The following is a 19,546-nucleotide window of genomic DNA, read 5'->3' as shown; positions in this document are numbered from 1 at the left end:
GGGAGTGCGTCGAATGTGTATTAATATGCTGGAATTTCATCAATGTAATAACAGTACTGTTTTGAATTTTTTTGTGAATTCCAGGAAATACTAGAGGCCGGAAGAAAGTCTAGAGCCAGCACTTGTTACTGGCTTGTCCCTATATATTTTCACATTTTCTTGTGTGTTTTTGCCATGTTTTAACAGAGATGGCCTCTAGTGTTGGATTTGTAACGATAAATAGCAGGGGAAGTTCCACTTTTGTTTCCACAAGATGTGTTTGTTTTCATTCGTTTTCATATAGATGGAATTACCCCGTGAGATTATCTTAGCTGGTTAAATAGATGGGGTGCCAATGGACAGCAACGGTCCTATGGATCCAAAGGATTTAATGAACAGGATTTGGGCACAACAGTTGGATCTGACCATGTCTATTGGATCCTTACCATTAGGTCCAAAATTTATTTTGGATCGCGACGTTACTACAAAACCCTAAGTCTGCGTCTTAGATCCAAATGAGATACCGATGTACACAAATCTACTTCATATTTCGTTTATTATTATCTATTGCTGAAGGGTATGTTTTTTGGATGAGTTATGAAGGGTATTTTTGAACTGTGTTGCACCACCGCCCTCGTTTGGTTGCCGGAATTATTTTTTTGGTTCTTGGGAAAAAATTCCTGGGAGATTGGTGGAAAAAAAGAACTCCCTGTAAGTATCCCAGTAAAATAAAAATTCCATGTTTGGTTGACCAGACTATGGTGGGAAGTTTGGTTGCTTGAACTGTTGGGAAGAAAAAAAAATAAAATCTTTGCAAGCTTATTTTTGGTTCCGGGATTATTTTGGTTCTTGGGTTTATTTTAGGCCTCACTACTAAAATACCCTAATGATGATCCCCCACCTTTAGGATAATACACTCCCCTGACCCGGCTTTGCCCGAACAAAGTCCCGTCTTTATGCTCAACGGTCAGAGCTGATAAAACCTCGAAATTTGTGTGTGCCCTAGAAACGAGTGATGGTTTCAGCAAAGGAATCAGAGTTTCAAACCCATGAAGGTACCTCCCTCTCTCCCTTTTCCTCCTACACATGAATAAAGACATGAGTGTTTCAACAGCAAATAAACACTATGCGTTTGTACATACCGCCCAAATTCCAACTATGTGGTTTGATTTTTCCTATTTCTCAAGTAATGGGTTTTGTTAAATATAGCAGATTTGACAAATTAACTTACAAATATGATCCTTTTATGCTTCCTGTCCAGATGTTTTTGATAGGGTGAAACTACTTCATGCATTAGTTCAAGAGAACCCAGGTGACTTTGCTGCTTGGACATCACTTTTAACTGAACTTGAGAGAACATCACCTGTAAGTCATGCTTATTTTCTGCCATTGCTTTTGAGCTTTCCAATTTTGTGTTGTCTTATCCATACTTACAAAACTCTCCTGCATCATTGTGGACTGCATTTTACCATGACTCCACTTTTTACCCTAGGTTTCAATCAAAATTCCTTTGACTCTCCTAAGTTATGGCCGCGTCAACTGAGTACCCGACTCGACTCGACTAGGATTTGCTTCTGCATTTTGACCCGCATCAGCGTTTTGAAACATTGGTTTTATGGTATATGTGCATGTATTTCATTGGAGATATACTAGCGGGCAAAAATACAGGTAAATTAAGTAAATCACTTAAAAGTAAGGGTTTTAGCCAATAGGGAGTAAGGAAAGTGGGCAGGTTATAAAAGATGCTGTTATAAGGGATTGGTGGTCTGTGGAGAACAAGTGCGGTGGGCCCATAGGCTGATGTGGATATCCCTCCATCTAGGCTAAATAAAATGTTAGTAAATCAATTAACAATACTAGCTAAAAGAGAAATAGCACATGTCCAATAATCCCATAAAAAATTAAATCTAACAGCTGAGATCATGGCTGGATCACATCATAAGTTCAACCCTCCCTCTCTCTTGCCACTTCTTTTTGAAGTCTATTATGTATTCCTAAAAAAGAAATAACGCATGCCCAATAATCTCATAAAAAAAAAACTAAATCTAAAAGCTAAGATGATGGCAAGACCACATCACAAGTTTAATCCTTCCTCGCTCTTGCTGTTTCCCTTTAAAGTCCATTAAGTGTTGGAGGTGTCACGTAGGTCCTATTTGACCTTGACTTGCCCCCACACCGCTTAGCATCTTCTCATTGTTGTGGACAGTCCCTTATCACTATTATTATTGTTATTATAATTATTATTCGCTAGGCTGATCCATTCAACATGATTGTTATGAGTATGTGATGCAATGATTGTCCATGGGACTGCTTGGACAACTCAAAGAGTGCTTGCTTCACACGTTTTACATTGTAGTAATTGACTGGGTTAGGGTTGAGGGAATGCTAGCTCGGTTGGCTAGGCTTGACCTCAACCTGACCCAACCTGGTCCAAATTGCACCCTAATGCACCCTAAATCCTAACCTGACCCAACCCGAGCCTCGGGTAGAGATGGTCAGCCCTAACCCGATCCGCCTCTAAATCTCTCAATCCTTACTAGACATGTCTAACCCGTTTTTTTTTTTTTTTTTTCCCCAAATCAGACTGGGTTGGGTTGGATTGGTTTGGGTTAGCCTAGAGTGAAAACAGAAAACACACACAAATACATTCACAAAAAAAAACATAACTCGAAATTTTTGAAAATCATGATAAAATTAGAGGACGGAGGTCAGGTTGCCCAAGGTCTCATCTCTAACCCAACCCGAAATTAAATTGGGTTGGCTTTTCCCAACCCTAACCCAACACAACCCGAAGAAATGCCAGCCCAACCCAAGTCGAAATCGGGTTGAACCCGTTGGGTTTGGGTTGAGCCCAACCCAAGTTGCACTCGTAGTTCTTATGTATGTCTTTCCATTTCTGCTCTGGCTGGTTTCATGGTGCTAATGAAAAGTTAATATGGAGATTACCGACATTATCATTTCAAGTGGTTCCGACATTATCATTTCAATTTTCAAGTTGTTTCCAATGACACTTGTTATATCTCCTATCAATGCCTTGATGTTTCTGTTAGAACGAAGCCTCCCAGTTATCCTGTGTATATCTTATCTTCTCAGACTACCCATGGGAGAAAAAAAATGAGGCTTATTGTTAGGCACATGATTCTGTTATCCTTGCATGAGTAGTTATTATCCTCTTGTATCTTAATGAAATTGCTATTTTACACACCGTTCATTGATCTATTTACTATTTTACAATGCTTAATCTAAATTGCTATTAGTTTATTTGTGGTTTCATACCACTGCCAGATTTAAAACTGCATGATGGACAGAACTGAGGCTTTTTTGTTTGCTTACTGCAGAATGACATTGAGGGGATCTGCCAAGTGTATGACTCTTTCTTATCTGAGTTCCCGTTGTGCTATGGTTACTGGAAGAAGTATGCAGATCATAAAGCGCGCTTGTGCGATTTTGATAAGGTTGTTGAAGTTTATGAACGGGCAATCCAATCAGCAACATATTCTGTCAGTCTCTGGGTCTGTTACTGTAGTTTTGGTATGCTATCATTTGAAGATCCACTTGATGTCCGAAGGTAACAAAGGGTTTTTGATATAACTGCAATGTGCAAAGTAATTTAGTTATCACTAGAAGTTTTTGTTGGTTGAGGACCACTCACATACATAGAAGCATTTGGACACAAATATGGAGACACTCGCATTTGCACAAGTATATATGTGTGTGCATGCGTGCGTGAGTGCTCACAATTTTATTGATTTGGTTGTAAGGTGTATGACAACACCGGGGAGAAGGCGCCCCCCCAAATGTAACACTGAATTTACACCCAAGTGCTACTCGTCAAGCACACCTACATACTCTCCCAATTCTGCCCTCTCTGCATTGATCCCGAATAAAGCAATCTACAGACACTAATTCTCCAGAAATATCGCAATTCCCTCAGAGCAGTGAACTGTCTGCTCACAGTGGAATTTACATGTGTGTAATCACACACACGCATACAAATATTGACGTATGGGTGATTAAATATGGTCCCAACTCATATAGGGATGTGTATATTTAAAGTGTCCTTGCCAACATCTTCATTTTCATCTATGCATTAATCAATATATGCATATGCTGATAAAGATATTCTCATATACATTGCGTGCACGCCATGCAGAAAAAAACATATATCTACACACCGCTTAGCAATTATGCAGGCATGCCATAAACATGGCTTTCAACCAGTTCTGCCACACTCTTTGATACAGAAAAAAATTAAGATGAATTTCTGTAGGACTTACGTAAGGATCCTCTCTCAATGTGACAGAGATCTTAAATCTCATTGATATATACAGAATAAGCTACATTTAGCTTTATTTATTTTTCAAAAAATAAAAATAAAGAATTAGCTGCATGTTAAGTTATAGAAATATCCTTTAGCTATTAACAGTGGAAGATTGGAACAAAATGCAACATTACAACTATATGGTACTCACGGAAATAAGAAGAAATAAAAAAACGAATCATAGCACCTTATTTCTTAACACCCCCTCAAATTGGTGGTGGGGCTTGACAAGGAGAAGATAAAGAGGAACGCACTACCATACACACAGATGAAGAGATCTTGACTCCAGGGAAGAGGAGCAAGTTGACTCATCCAGTTAAGGGAGAGACGGAGGGAGGGAGAGTACTTCCTTAATGTATTTTACATGTTGCTATGAGTTGAGATGTTTTTGAAAAAAAATCATAATTGAGATGTAATCATGGAAATAAGAAGTAAAACAAGAAAGCATCTTATCTCTTAAGATTTCATTTGATTCCAAATGACTTACTCCTTACAAATTAATCTATTTGCTTGTTCAGTCATGTGCTTATCTAAATTCCAGCTTGCTATGCACTTTAGATGCGTGACTGCATCATTAATTTATTATTAGGTAATCACAAATAATGCAGAGATAGTCCTTGTGGGCAGTACAAATTTTCTGCATAATTAGACACTTGATTTTGAGGTATAAAATATTAACCAGTTGATTGAAATTGAAATGGATGTCGTTGAATGTATATAATTTCTGTATGCACTTTGAAATGTTTAAACCTGCATTTGTGTGTTCACTATTGTTCTATTCCATTTGGTTTCAATGAGATGTTGAGATATTCCCGACTAGTAGGATTCTGGTTGTTTTTCCCTTTAGTTCTTCTCGAATCTGTGATGGATTTCTCTGATTTTATTATTTAAAATAATAACAATTGAAATATTAGACTATTGTATGATAATAATGATATCTTCTCTTGAAATTTATCGGACAGATTATTTGAGAGAGGCTTGTCTTTTGTTGGAAAGGACTACTTGTGCCATCTTTTATGGGATAAATATATTCAATTTGAATATTCTCAGAAGCAATGGAGTCGCCTAGCTCATATTTACACCAGAACTCTGAGATTTCCTACAAAGAAATTGCATGTCTATTATGAGAGGTATATCTGAGATCTTACCCTGGGATCCATTTCGTCGAATTTAAAATGGAAAATATTAACTATTTCTATGTTGCTTCTCAAAAAAAAAGAAGAAGTTCCATGTTGAGAATGACTAGTGGTCTTTTCTCAATCTTGATTCTTCACCATCCACCTGTACATATAAATTTGCACTGCTCTGCAGCTTCTCTTGAACCCTCTACCAGTCTTGAACCCTACACCTCATGACAAGAGAGCATCTATTGCAACCACTGGAGCATGTAGGAGATTGGTTGCTCTGCAGCTTTTCTATTGTTTTGTTTATGTTAGTTGCACAATTTAGAATGTGGTTTCAGATAACATACTTACCAAAGATTTTTCTTCATGCAAAATTTTCAGTTTTAAGAAGTTGGTTACCATTTGGGAGGAAGAGATAAACTATCAGGATAATGGTATCACAGAAGTGCAATCTGAAGCTGTACCTAACTGTGAAATCACAGAGGGAAAGACTTACGGAGACCAGGAAATCTCAAGTGTTATTGAGGACCTTCTGGAACCGCCAGTTGGTCTGCCTAAGACAAACACACTAAGAAAATATTTATGTGTCGGAGAACACTTATATCAGAAAGCGAGTCATATGGATGCAGAGATCCATTGCTTTGAGAGTCGTATACGGAGGCCATATTTTCATATAAAGCCACTTGATGACAGTCAGGTTGAAAATTGGCATCAATATCTTGATTTTGTTGAGATGCATGGAGATTTTGACTGGGTACAGATTGGTCCCTTTGTTCTGTTGTTTATATTAAAACCTGCTCTTTGCTGCATTAATATCTGAAAATCTGTCCTCTGCTATTGACAGTCTGTAAAACTGTATGAGAGATGTTTAATTACCTGTGCTAATTACCCCGAGTTCTGGATCCGTTATGTTGAACTTGTGGAAGCTAAGGGAGGAAGAGAGATAGCAAACCTTGCACTTGTTAGAGCGACTCAGCTTTTTCTAAAGGTATTGATTATCCTAGCCTGGATAATGTACCTCAATTAGTTTCCAAGTTACAGATTCATCTCTATTAAATGACTTCTAAGCACTAAGTTTAATTCACATTGAAAGCTTCTAGATCTTATTTTCTCAACTGATACTAGATGGTTGTTGTGAATATAGCTAAAAAGAATATTTATATGAGCGACCTGTTGTCTTCAATTCTATCCTGTAATGTGAATTTAGAATGAGTGGCTGCACCTGCTCAGAATGCTTAAATAATTAATCTGGAAGATATATCAAGTTCTACCCTTTGTCTTTGATTGATTTCACCTGTTAAAATATTTAATAAAATAATGGCATTGTTAAAAGTTGCAGTTACTACATCGATGCATAAACCATTAACAAAATGAACAATTTTCTATTATAGAACTCCTGTAGCTTCATTCTCAAATGTAGAGCTGAATTAATACTGAAATGAACTTGGACTCTTAAACCTAAGTAAGATTGTGGATTTGGATAATGCTAGGTTGCATTAGTACTGTGATGGAAAAGGGGAATCAAGATTGGAAGATCCCTGACTCAGGATGTAACCTGAGTTTCCTATTTTAGCACTTCTCTCATGTAGCAACCTGGAACACTCAGGTATATAGAGAAGTTCTATGAGATGGTTGCATAAAAGGAAAGGAAAGCTTTCTTTTAGTCTTATTATAAATTTTCTTCAGTGTGAGATTTCATCTTTTTATGCTGTTTAAGCTTCTCAAATGGCGTGCAGTTTTTGACTTCTAATTAATTGCATAGGTTTCCGTTTATTTAATTATTTATTGTTTGAATGGCGACATAGGTTCCCATTTATACTCCTAATTTTTTTTTGGAAATGGGTTTATACTCTTAATATTAAAAGCATGTTAACTTATTGTTCAATTTATAGCTGTACATAATTTTTTTTTCAATTGCTGACGATTTTATAGTAAATTGTCTACTGGTTTATTTAATGTCATATGCTTTCATCTTCTCATTGTTTCCTTCACATTTAAATATTTCTATCTGAAATACATTAAAGTTATTTCAGGCACCAACATGGTTACAAATGGGCCAGGCGGGTAGCTAGATTTGGTCGGTCCTATCAACTCCATTTAGTAATGGGCTGGGTATCCAAGTACATTTGTTTGTGGGCCAGGTCTGGACTGGACAGGCAGGCCCCGAGTTGGACCAACCTTGATTTTCTGAAGCATTTAGTAAACTACCAATCAGGGGTTGATGCCAGTCCAGTCTGAACCTGCTCATTTGTTCCCCTATGGAGCCTGCTCATTTGCTCCCCTATGGAGACATTGAATTGTTTATGCAGTTATTAATAACCGAGGCCACATGGCTGCAATAGAGAGTTTGTATTTTGGTTAATAACCAAGATCATCATGGAACTTACCAAAGAGATGTTTACCTATTTTAACTCTTTTTTCCATTTTAACTATATTTTTTAAGAATCAGACCAATATTTACTAGAATCATTTGAGCAATGCCATTTTTCCATGATTATCCTACACCGTAAGCCCACTTGGTAGATGATCGAGATATAGCATCCATGTCATTCACCGAGAACTTATATTAAGCAAATAAAATCTGCTTCACAAAAATTTGTAATTAAAATCCTAATTGAATTGGTTAAACTATTTTTTGAAGAGTAAAATCTATTAAAACCAAGCCATTCAAAAAAATATACATTAAAACCAAACAAAAGAACAAGGCCCGAGACTGAGATGGTCTAGGAAGAAAAGGAGGCAAAAAAAAAAAAAAAAAAAAGAAAGCAGAGAAGAAAGAAAAAATACAAGCCCTCATCAAGGTGGAAGGAAATTGAATGCCACAAATTCGTCTCTCCCGAATCCACTGCAGATGAAGGCATCTACTTCGCTTTTGGCAGAACAGAGAGCATGTTGGTAGGTATGACTCTTGATGGTAACCCGAATCTTCTCAATCTCATCCACAAATTGCCATGACAAACCTTTCACCTCATTGAGCCATCTAATAACATTTAAGAGAATTTCCCTCCACGATCATGGAATCAAGATTTTGTTAAAATATTCAAAGCGGAAAATTGGGCGAAAAAATATAGAGTGAAATTAGACTGTTTTGGTGACTTAGAGGTTATTTTAGTTTTTATAACAAAAGTAAGGGGATTTTGGGTTAAAAACTATGGTGAAAGGGTTTTTTAAGTAATTTTTCCATAAATAAAACACAGTATCTTATGGCAGCATGCCAGCATTATTCCAGGAACATGATTAAATGAAATTCTAGGTGTTTCTGATTTCGATATAAGTTTTTTTTGTGCATGTGTTCTGTAGTGATTATAACCTTCATCAAATGTTCTTTTGGAGACAGAGAGTGCCTGGGATTCATCTTTTCTGTGCAAGATTCAAGGAGCAAAGAAGAGATGCCGCTGGCGCTCGTGCTGCATTTCTTCAGTGCTGTTCAGATTCAGCTCCTGACTTCATTGAGAATGTTAAAAGAAAAGCTAACATGGAAAAGCGCCTGGTACTCAATTTACTCTGTACATTTCTTCATATTTGGTAGGGGAGTACTTATATTAGTTCTTTTCTCTTCTATGATTGCAGGGAAATGTTGAAGCAGCTTCAATTATATATCAAGAAGCACTTGAGATGGCCAAACAGAAGCAGAACACAGAGACTCTTTCCAGTCTTTACACTCATTTTTTCCGATTTACATACACAGTAATAGTTCTCCAACTTTCCTTCTGTAATTTAACCTTGACATCTTAACCTATATTTATTGTGTAGCTTTGACCAATAACTACTACATATCAGTATGTGTTACATTTCAGTATCGTTTCAGTATGGTACACCCATACATTTTTGTTATTTTACAGGATTTACACCAAAAAATTCAACCAAAACCGAAATGTTTCCGTTTCTGTGGCGACTGAAACCGAAATTTAAAACTTATTGCTCATATGCTCAAGCTGACTTTAATTAGGTCTTCCCTTTGCAACTCGGGATCGATGGGAATTGGCGGAGTGATTAGGGACAAGCCTGACGGCGTTAAGCTGTCTTACTCCGGCCCCATTGATGGTGCTGGTTTCCACTGAAAGAGCGTCTCTTGCACCTCTAGGTTTTTCTGCAACTCTCATCTGTTCATGAAAAGAGATCTCCCAATTTAGAAATTCATAGTATCACTTCTCCATCAATACACAAAGAAGAAAACCCTAGAGGTGCTAGATACGCTCTTTCAGCCCATTTCATGGAGAAAATGGATACAAGGAGAAAAATGAGAGAAGAAAAGAAGCCAAAGGATGAAGGCCCTCCTCACTGATCCCAAAGTAGAAATGTCCAATTGCTAACTATCCTCAAACCTGGTCTTTCCTCTTTCATATTTGCTAGCAAGGTTTAAAATTTTGGTTTCAGTTTCTGACACAGTCGAAACCGAAATTTCGGCTGAAATTCGGTAAAAAAAAAACAAATTTCAAACTTGTGCCGAAATTTGGGACTTTGGCCGAAATTTCGGTTTCAGGTAGTTCCGGTTTCGGTCTTGAGTGAAATCCTTAAAACCACGTTTGCTGGTAATATAGGTTTGTATCTTCGTTTAGCCTTCTAGCACTCTCTTCCCCCACTGATAGTGAACAAGCGAGGACAATATGGGTGTCTATGGTGACTGTCCTTGAACTCATAGAATCCATCTCATATTTAGGGGCTACCGACATTTCGATAGATCTCCATGTTGCTTTCTTGATTTTCATATTTTTAAGATGTCATTATGTCAAACTTTGTATTTGAAATTCTACCGGAACCATGATATTTTCTTGTTTGAAATCGCAGTGAAATGAAATCTTTGTACAGACTGTTCTTTGAACAGGTGCAGCTTCGACCCGACCCCCCCACCCTTTTCTGTTTCATAAGTGAGGCCCCATGACTGCTATCTCAGAATCAGAGCCTTCTTCTGTCGTTTTGTTGTATTTTTGCTAATCATTTTAGCTTGAGCTAATCTGCCTCTTTAAATTTCTGTTTGAAAATCATCTTCCAAGGGCTTTATCAAACTCAATCTGGTTTCTTGCATGCGTGAATGGTTCCCAATGCAAAGTTGCAACTGGCGACTCCATTAATCTATTTCCAGTTAACTACTTAACTAGCATTGACTACAGGAAGTATTCTTTTAGTGGCTTAAATGACTTGTCCTTAGCTTATGCATACTCCTTAGGTTGTCTTGCTCCTGTACAAACTTTCTGTTGGAAATAAATACCTATGAGAACGATGATGACCCTAGATGTTCCCTTCTTTGTGAACAAACTGTATTCTATTTGCTGCATTCCAAAGTGCCCCCTCTAGAACACTGTAAAAATTATCAAATAAAACTCTGGAGGTCTACAATAGATAATAAATCGCCATGCTATAAATTGTGGTCTGCACATCAATCATAAAATGTAGTTTGGAGCGGAAACTTAGAACTTCTTTGTGAATGTTTTCTCTCTTTTTAGTTGTGAGATGGATGGCCCTGGTCATATGTGCCCATTAGTTCTTTTCTGAATAAGTTTTTTACAGGTGACAGGTAACACGGATGCTGCTAGAGACATCTTGATCCAGGGTATTCAACATTTGCCTCACTGCAAATTACTTCTAGAGGTATTGTGTGCCTGTCTTATTCCACTCAACCCTTTTATGAAGAAGTTTGAATAGCTTCATCTGTGGCTGGATCTCCATGTCTCTGATGGTTGAATTCTACCTTACTAACAGATTTATTTGTATTTTACGTAACCAATTCATGCCTTCTATCTGCAGAGAGTATAATGGAGGCAAAATGATGCTATTCAATACTTGCCTTGGCATTTTCAGTGCAGAGACAGTCATATTTCATGAAAAATAGATGCATGGTTTATTCCAGTCATTTTCTTATGTGCTATTTTTTTCCTTTTCAGATTCTATTCCTCTGAAAGTATGACAAGGTTTTTGTGGCTGACAGCTTTCAGAGAGTAGATTTTATTATATTTATTAATATTTTTTTACAATTGGTAAATGGGTTTCATATATGTACAATATATTTACTTGTGCAAACCCACCTTGACCATGCTAATAATGTTTTCATGAAATTGTGTTATGTTTAGTCCACCGTTGCTTGAGAAATTGGTTGTTAGACAGACTCACATCTATTTAAACGATTCCAAATCAATTTGTAACTTTCAGTAGTCAACATGTATTTCTGTTGTACCTGGAGCTCCTCCTTTGTGGAGTTTATCAGTTCTCTCTGGATATGTCCCTTAAATCATTGATGCTATTAGATTTCTATTTGCAGATTGGCATTTCTTTGTTGTATGGAGAATCCTGATTCATTTTTCTAATGTGTTGTTTTTACCCTGGTTTCATTATCATATGTTTCTTGGCTGAGTTGATTTTCCCTAGATGGGTCTTGCCACATGCAAAAGTTGGAGATCAAACTGTTGTATAAAAATTAAGAATTTTAGGTATTTTCTTATACATCCTTCACCATTCTATTTTATTTCATTTAAGACTGAAAAATGCTCCAGTATCTTTGAATTGATCACTCCACATGCAACCTTGCAGTTTTCTTGTTCATTTTTAATGACATTATTGGATGTCATTAATTTATCATTGGGCATGCATTCTTGTGATACTCCTCTCGCACTCCGTTCCCGACTTCATGTTATCTTGTACCAAGAAGAATAGAAAAAGAGTAAGGTAGAAAACGAGCAACTAGAACTGAGGAAGATATGGCTTGGTTGTCATCTTTTGCAATGAAAATGTTATTGGAGATATTCTAATATTCTTGCTGCCATTATTTTTTTTCAATGCTCTGATTGATATTCCAGAAGCACAAACCCACCTTTGCATGCAACTAGTAAGTGATGAAATGCTTCAGGGAGTTGAAAATACGCAGATCCTTTCCGGTCACTTGCACCCAATTGCTTGGAGTTTGCGGGAACTCCACTGGACCACATATTTGTGCTTACTCTAGAGCATCCTCACACTCTTTTCACTAACACTCCTCTTTCCATCCACCTCATGCACTAGCATATCAAAGCTGCCATTCAAAAAAAAAAAAACCTAGAATGTCGAAGCCGGCATATATGCTCTGCTGATGATATCTATATTTAGATTTTACTTCCAAATAAATTTGTGGAGATGCAATTATTATACGACATGTACACCAAAATATATGAATTTCTAGGAAGTTTGGCTTGAACGAACATAAATGAAGCATAATGCTGGCATGAGGCTTATAAGTGGTCACATTTCCTTTTCACATAATTTTTTATCATTTAAAGCATCATATTGGATGTCAAGGCTAACTACAAAATTCATAAGGCACCAATACAAGTTTTTGAATATTAATTACTTTTACAGGAATTGATTCACTTTGAGACAATGCATGGAGGGGCAAGAAAGATAGATGTACTAGATTCTACTGTAGCTTTAGCTATAACTCCAAGGTCAGATGGATCTCAAGGTTTAAGTTCTGAAGACCGTGAGCTGATATCAAGCTTATTTTTAGAGGTCAGTTGCCTTTTCTACTTTTCTAAGGGCATTGGTTATTTCTGTTACTGCTGGGAAAAAATTGATAGAAAAAAAAAGCTGAGAAGCAGAATGGATTTCTATTTATACGGATGTATGCCACTCATCTCGGTCTGGACAATTTATTTTCATCTTCCAGTCCCATTTGCTAAAATCTTATTGGGAAAAATACAGATACACTCCCTCAACTTTCTGACACATGTAACTTGGACCTTGTAGTTTCAAAGTCATCAATGACACCCCCTGACTTTTCAATGGGTTTTTTTTTTTAACATGATGGAGTGGACGGAAACGATGAAATCTCTATAATGCCCCCACCCCCATCCTCGACGATTCATGGCTACCGTAAACCCAGACCACCCCTGTGGTCACTGGTAGAATACAATTCCCATTTCTCTTTCTGGCGTATGTGGGTGCACACCTCCACCAGCTGTCAAAACCAAGAGGCCACGGGAAAGGGTTTTCACCAGAAACGCTGGAAAACAAAAGGGAAAAAAACCCTACGTCATTTTCTTCTTCGATCTTCTCCTAGGGAATCCAATGTTTTAAGGACTTCTTCTATATCCAGAAACCAAACGCCCAGGTATGTTCTTCCCCAACGGATTTTTTCCATCCAATTAGGTTTTCTCTAGGGGGTTTGCGCTCATTCAATCTTTCTCTAGGGTTCTGTAGCAGGGGTTTTTCCTGTTTTTCTTCATTTTTTTCCAATCTGTGTTAGTTGTCAAACTCTTACGAGTCATACGAGCCAACTCTCGAATCGATTCATTGGGCTTTCGAGTCGAGTCGCATGGGTGACTCGCTTCTGTTGAAGACTCTTACGAGTCGTCTGATGACACTCTTACGAGTCGCTGCGAGTCGAGTCGGAAAAATAAGACTCTTACGAGTCAAGTTGAGTCGCTGGGCCTAGGTTTTCTTGTTTTGATGGTTGAAAACTTGGAAGTTGGAACTTAGAACTTAATTATTATTGTTTTTAATGGTAGGCAATTGCATTAAATCCGAAAAAATACTGAGGGGGTTAATAAAGAGAAAAAGAAGAAAGCAAGATAAGAACAAGCCCAAATGGAAGGGTCATGGAGGAATGAAGTCAAATAGCTTAACTCCCTCTCTAGAGACACCATCTCTAGCTAAACGGTCTTCCACACCATTAGCTGACCACCTAAGATGATGGAAAGAAATCGATGCATCTCTTGCCCTGTCTTGGATCTCATCGAAGAAAGAGGCAAATCTCCAAGGAAAGAAATGAGAGCCACTGTGCCACCTTATCACATTGAGCGAGTCTCTTCTACCATGACCTTATTGAAATCTTCATTCTCAAGATACCTTATTGCTTGGTAGATAGCACGCACTTCGGCTTCATTAGCGTCTGCGATTCCATTGGGATCCGCAAAAGCCCATTTCACAGCTCCTAATTCATCCCTCAAGAGTCCCTCAATTCCGATAGGACCAGGGTTCTCCATGCTAGACCTGTCAAAGTTTAGCTTAAAAAATCCATGTCCGGGAGGCTCCCAGTATTGAACAATCTTGGGTTCTTGGCCTGAACCACCACAAATCTCCTTCCAACCATGTCATCAATCATGGGCGGATACAAATCTAAAGCAAGGAAGGGTTCTCACTCATGAATAAGTTCCAACCAAAACTTCATTATTTTTGTTCATGCAAGTTCCAAGCATATAAAGAAAGGGCTGCCCAATGCACGAGGCTCCCGCCATTGTGGGGTCTAGGGAGGGCTAGATGTACACAGTCTTACCCCTGCTTTGCAAAGAGGCTTATATGTTTAGCTTAGTGCTTTATCTATGTGCTATTGGGTTCTATTTTTTACATGCTTCTTCTTTTGATATGTCATTATATTTTTTCAACTAAATTTCTGTTCTTGCCGAAAACTCTTACGAGTCATGAGTCATAAAATTAAGAAATCAAGTCACGGGTTAACATCTATGTCTGTTACTTCCTTGGATTCTCATTTCATTTTTCGTACATCTATTTATTTGTGTTCTCATATTATTTTTGTATTCTTTTACAAAGATGGGTTTAGGAGTACGGATATGGGTTTAAGGGTTTTAGAAATGAGCGAGGATGGAAGAAAGATTTGGGCTTCGGGGTACAGAGATGGGTTTAGGGGTATAGATATGGGTTTAAGGGTTTAGGGTTTTAGAGAGGGTTTAGAAGATTGTGGTGATGAGTTGTGTAGGTGGCCGACGAGGGAGGTGGTAGTTGAGGAAGACAAGGAGGTGGTGTTTGATGCTGGCGGTGGCCAGAGATGTAGACGATGGCTGTGGCCAGAGATGGCAGCGGCGGCAGATCCGGTGGCGGTGAAGAAGGAAATGGCGTAACCCTAATTTCTCTTCAAATGTCTTCAAACCAGTGATAAGGGTATTTCTGTCCTCAAAATATTAACCCAGGCTAGTTTGAGTCACTCCGTTAGGTTAAAGTGATGGACCGTCAACGGAGGGGATCTACCTTATACATATTGAAAAGTCAGGGGGTGTAGTTGATGACTTTGAAACTATAGGGTCCAAGTTGAATGTGTCAGAAAGTTGAGGCGGTGTATCTGTATTTTTCCCAATCGCTGTTGTTGAACATCAGTTTTCCATCCTTGCTGATGGATGACACCATCTTCATGGTAGCATCTGCTGGGGTTTCACATGGTATGGGCATTCTAAGAATTTAGGTATTCATTTGTGCATGTGCTTATCCATGGATTTGCCAAGGATCCTCATAAAACTTTTAGCATGAGATTTTCTTAATGAGGCAAAAAAGAATAATAGTAAAAAAAGATACAAAGGGGACCAAGATTGTGTCACACACGGAACATTTCAAGCTGGTTTTCTTTGCACGGACATGTCACGTGTTTTGTTTGCTACTAACAGCTTAACACTTTAAGACCATTAACTCTATTCACATAAACTGGACCTATTTTTGAAATGGCATGCATCCATATATTCAAATTAGGAAAAATGTTATACATCCCTTTGCGTCTACTGCTTATAAATCAACTGCCAGCAGTTTGTGGACCTCTGTGGGACTATACATGAAGTCAGGAAAGCTTGGGATCGTCACAGAAAGCTATTTCCACATCTGATGAGGCCCATTCCATCAGATGAAGATACTGCATTGAGAAAAAATTTCATGGACACGACCACGGTGGCAATACATGATGTGATTGTTACTCCACCCGACGATGCTTCCAGAAATGATGGGCCTAATGGTTCAAATCAGCTTCCGATTGTCAACCACACGCCGTTGCAGGAAATTGCTGCTCTCCAGACTGAAAAGGCGCTCACTTGCCATCCCGAATCAGAAGAAATAAATAATGGCACAAAGGAGGGATTGCAACAGATACATTCTGCTGTAGTTGTTCAAGAAGAGTCTGGGTTAGATGCCCCTGATTGGCATGTAGGGGTCCATGGTTCAGTGGATCAAGGTAGAAACAGTCCCCAAGCCCGACAGGTCTCGCCAGAACACCCTGATTTAGCAGACAAAGTTCAAATACATCTTGATTGTGAACCCCAAGTTGACCTGAAACCACCACCGTTGGAGAGACTCTCAATACGTCCTCGAGATGACGAAAGCCAAGAAACCACCACCCCCAGCATATCTCATGACTGCAAGCCTCCTGAGGTGATCTCTACGCCAGACAGAAACAGGACACTGGACAGGGACAATTCTAATGGGATCTCTTCCATGTCAAATCCAGCGAATGTGCAATCTGACACGGCTGCCCAAATACATGCTCAACAGGATTATGGTCCTTTACATACTCCTAGTGATCCAAATATTCCACCGAGACAGGCACAGACACGGGTACAGACACAAAGACAGGCACAGGAATATTCACAGCGGGTTGCGGCTGTGAATAATCCAGTACCTCGTAATGCTGCTGATGGAGGAAACTGGCATGCTGTGAATTATACTGGGAATGCTCCTGGGAATCCAGGGTATAATGGCTATACCCAAGCTCAACAGCCTCAACAATGGCAGGTTTCTCCGCAGACGCAGTACCCACCAGCGGAAGTTCATTCCCAAATGTTTATGGGTCAAGGTTATCCTAGTCAACCTCAGCATTGGCAAAACCCACAGGTTCAGCAAGCTAATCAAGTACAAACCCAATATCAGGGCGCTTCTGCTCAGGGCTACTCAACCGGCCCTCATGTTTGGCCCGTGCAAAATATGCAGCAGCAAACTGTTGTATCTGCACCTCAGTCTCAGCCTAGTGACCAACCTGTTTCTCATCCCCAAGCTCAAGCTTATCAGTATCCTGTGCAGAGTAACGAAGGATTTACACCTCAGATGTGGCATTATTATCAGCAGCAGTATCAATTGCAGCAACAACAACAGCAGCAGCAATACCTGCAACAACAACAACAACAACAACAACAGCAACAGCAGCAACAACTGCAACAACAACAACAACAACAACACCCGCAGCTTCAGCAACAGCTACAACAACACCTGCAGGTACAACAACAGTACCCAACACAGCAGCAACAGCAGCAGCAGCAGATTACTTCATTACAAATTCAAGCATGGAACAACTTTTACGCTCAGGTACATTTTTGTGTCGATCATGGTTTCAAAAAACTGGTGACTTAGTTCATGGTTTACCAATGTCCCTCACCTCAGAGGTTTCTGAGGCGACTCCTGCCAGTACCTGGCTGAAGTAGGTGGTCTTCAGATGGGCTTGCTCAAGTCCAACTGAATCGACCGGAGTCCAAAAAATGTTACTTTTTAGCTTTTTTAGCTTTTTTTTTCTTAAGAAATGGTTCAGCTGGCTTTCCTCTGGTCTTGGTATGTCAGAGAAGTCTAACCTTGCTCCCTGGAACCCTGGCATGTTTGCCGCCAAGTTGGAGTTATGGACTATGCTCTCTAAGTGCTACCGTTTATTCGTGATAGGAGTTAAATGAATTGTTAATGAAATATTTGAATTGCTCTACTTTTGACAATGGAAATTCTGGAAACAGCAAGGTCTTCCTCCACAATACTATGCAAGCACTCAATATGGGCGGGAATATGCTCAGCAGGCTGTTGGATCTCAGGTAAAGATAAATAATTACGTCTTTTGATAATCACGTCAAGAATTGGTAGAGCTTAAAGTCATCTGGGTGAAAATAACCCTTTGAACAACCACCTATCCTATGTAATATCTATGCTTTATAAGATAACGTATTTATGTCAACTTACCACCCAAGCCATGGACCTTCGACAGTTTTACCTAGACAGCAACCAAACAAAACTTTCATCATGTGTTTTTACAATTTGTGGATGCATAGCTACAAAAATTGGCAATAAATTGAAAAGTTAGCGAAAATTGTGATTTTTCATCTGCTTTATGAGACTTTAAATATGTTAAAATAACTGAAAATTTCTCACATTTAAAAAAAAAACCACTTGTCCAAATTAAAAGAAAATTTGTTATCACTTCCAGAAAAACATTTTAGGTAAAAAAAAAGAAATGGTTTAAAACATACATGTTTAAGATATTTATTATCCATAAGTAAATTTATATTTATAAGGTATTTTACAGTTGAGCTACTAATTTTTCACATTATAGATAGTCTATATGGGGTTGTATCCTACCATAATTGAGCATTTCAAGCTTGTTACCACCATCTATAGAAGGAATTCAATAAACCTTAATTATATTATTGTTTTTATTATTTTATGTATTCTAATGTTTAAGCTATCTGATTCCTTTTGCAGGGTCAAGTGACTACAGTACAGGATGGTGAACTACCAGGTTCTGTTTATCCCCAACCTCCACAGCAAGCTCCTTCAACTCAATGAATTTGGATTTGCATAAGCATTCATAGCTGACTTGCATTGCGCGAAACGCTAGCATTACCCGACGTAGGCGCTCCTGTTACCGCTGAGACTCTGTTATCCAAGTCCTTGTGTGACAAAATTATTCATGGCATGCATATAAGATAAGTTTTAATCCTCTATATTTTGTATGATAATAGTCATGCCTCATCTTCCTTACCGCTCATTTGGGCTGCGTCCTTTAACCATTCTAATGATTCTCATTCTAGAAGTGGGAATAAATTCTTATTCTTTGGAGTTCTACCCCCCCCCCCCCCCCCTCTCCCCCAACAACAAAAAACCTTAATACTGGAGTACTATTTTGTGAGATATACATGCCAAATATAATTTAATATGTATGGATGGCCACAGTAGGGTATGAACTATGGAATTACTATATAAATGAGATTCACTTCCATAAACAAGATTTTACATTGTTGGCCTTCATAGCCCTTCCATTTTTTTTCAGGTGAGATCCAGTTAAGCCCCTGCTATCTTTCTTGTCTTCTCATTCAATTTAGAATAGCATGTACATTAACAGAACACAACTTCTAACCTAGTCCCTGCACTAATTGCAATGATGCTACATCTGCTGAATCATAGAAAGGCCAAGGTGCCATATTGAGGCCTTTTTATTTTTTTGGCCTGAGTGCCCCAAAATCTGCCCCATAAAACAAGATCAATCATCGCATCGCAACTACACAATCCCAAAAATTGATTGATTACATTGATCCCAGCAGTGACTAAGTGTAGTCATGCAACTTCAAAATTGTTTCCATTTTTGTTTCTTTATTCTCTTTATGATCTAAAGAACATGACAGAAATAACATAA

At 38.5% G+C, this 19,546-nt stretch overlaps 1 protein-coding gene across 2 annotated transcripts; it reads left to right on the top strand.

Moving 5' to 3' along the window:
• The first annotated feature begins 692 nt into the window (after positions 1 to 692).
• LOC143860231 (uncharacterized) lies at positions 693 to 19,139 on the top strand. 2 transcript variants are annotated; one of them, XM_077370793.1, is made up of 13 exons: positions 693 to 1,034; positions 1,241 to 1,344; positions 3,318 to 3,547; positions 5,263 to 5,430; positions 5,806 to 6,178; positions 6,269 to 6,412; positions 8,762 to 8,914; positions 8,995 to 9,111; positions 10,933 to 11,013; positions 12,751 to 12,900; positions 15,922 to 17,463; positions 17,877 to 17,951; positions 18,616 to 19,139. In XM_077370793.1, the coding sequence occupies exons 1-13, from the start codon at positions 995 to 997 to the stop codon at positions 18,697 to 18,699; spliced, it is 3,261 nt and encodes a 1,086-aa protein (XP_077226908.1). In that variant the 5' UTR covers positions 693 to 994; the 3' UTR covers positions 18,700 to 19,139. The 2 variants fall into 2 exon arrangements, with proteins under 2 accessions (XP_077226908.1, XP_077226909.1); XM_077370794.1 differs by lacking the exons at positions 693 to 1,034; positions 1,241 to 1,344 and adding an exon at positions 3,023 to 3,137.
• Positions 19,140 to 19,546: the final 407 nt, after the last annotated feature.

The sequence above is a fragment of the Tasmannia lanceolata genome, unplaced genomic scaffold, assembly GCF_043159265.1.
Source record: "Tasmannia lanceolata isolate RefF3 unplaced genomic scaffold, GAP_Taslan_0.1 ptg000037l, whole genome shotgun sequence".
Taxonomy (NCBI): Eukaryota; Viridiplantae; Streptophyta; class Magnoliopsida; order Canellales; family Winteraceae; genus Tasmannia; species Tasmannia lanceolata.
This window is presented reverse-complemented; position numbering and strand designations above follow the sequence as displayed.

Excerpts from the sequence above, each read along its gene's own strand:
- LOC143860231 (XM_077370793.1), top strand. The coding sequence starts at position 995 with ATGGTTTCAGCAAAGGAATCAGAGTTTCAAACCCATGAAG. Across the intron at positions 8,915-8,994 it reads CTAACATGGAAAAGCGCCTG|GGAAATGTTGAAGCAGCTTC; the intron begins GTACTCAATTTA and ends CTATGATTGCAG. Across the intron at positions 11,014-12,750 it reads ACTGCAAATTACTTCTAGAG|GAATTGATTCACTTTGAGAC; the intron begins GTATTGTGTGCC and ends TTACTTTTACAG.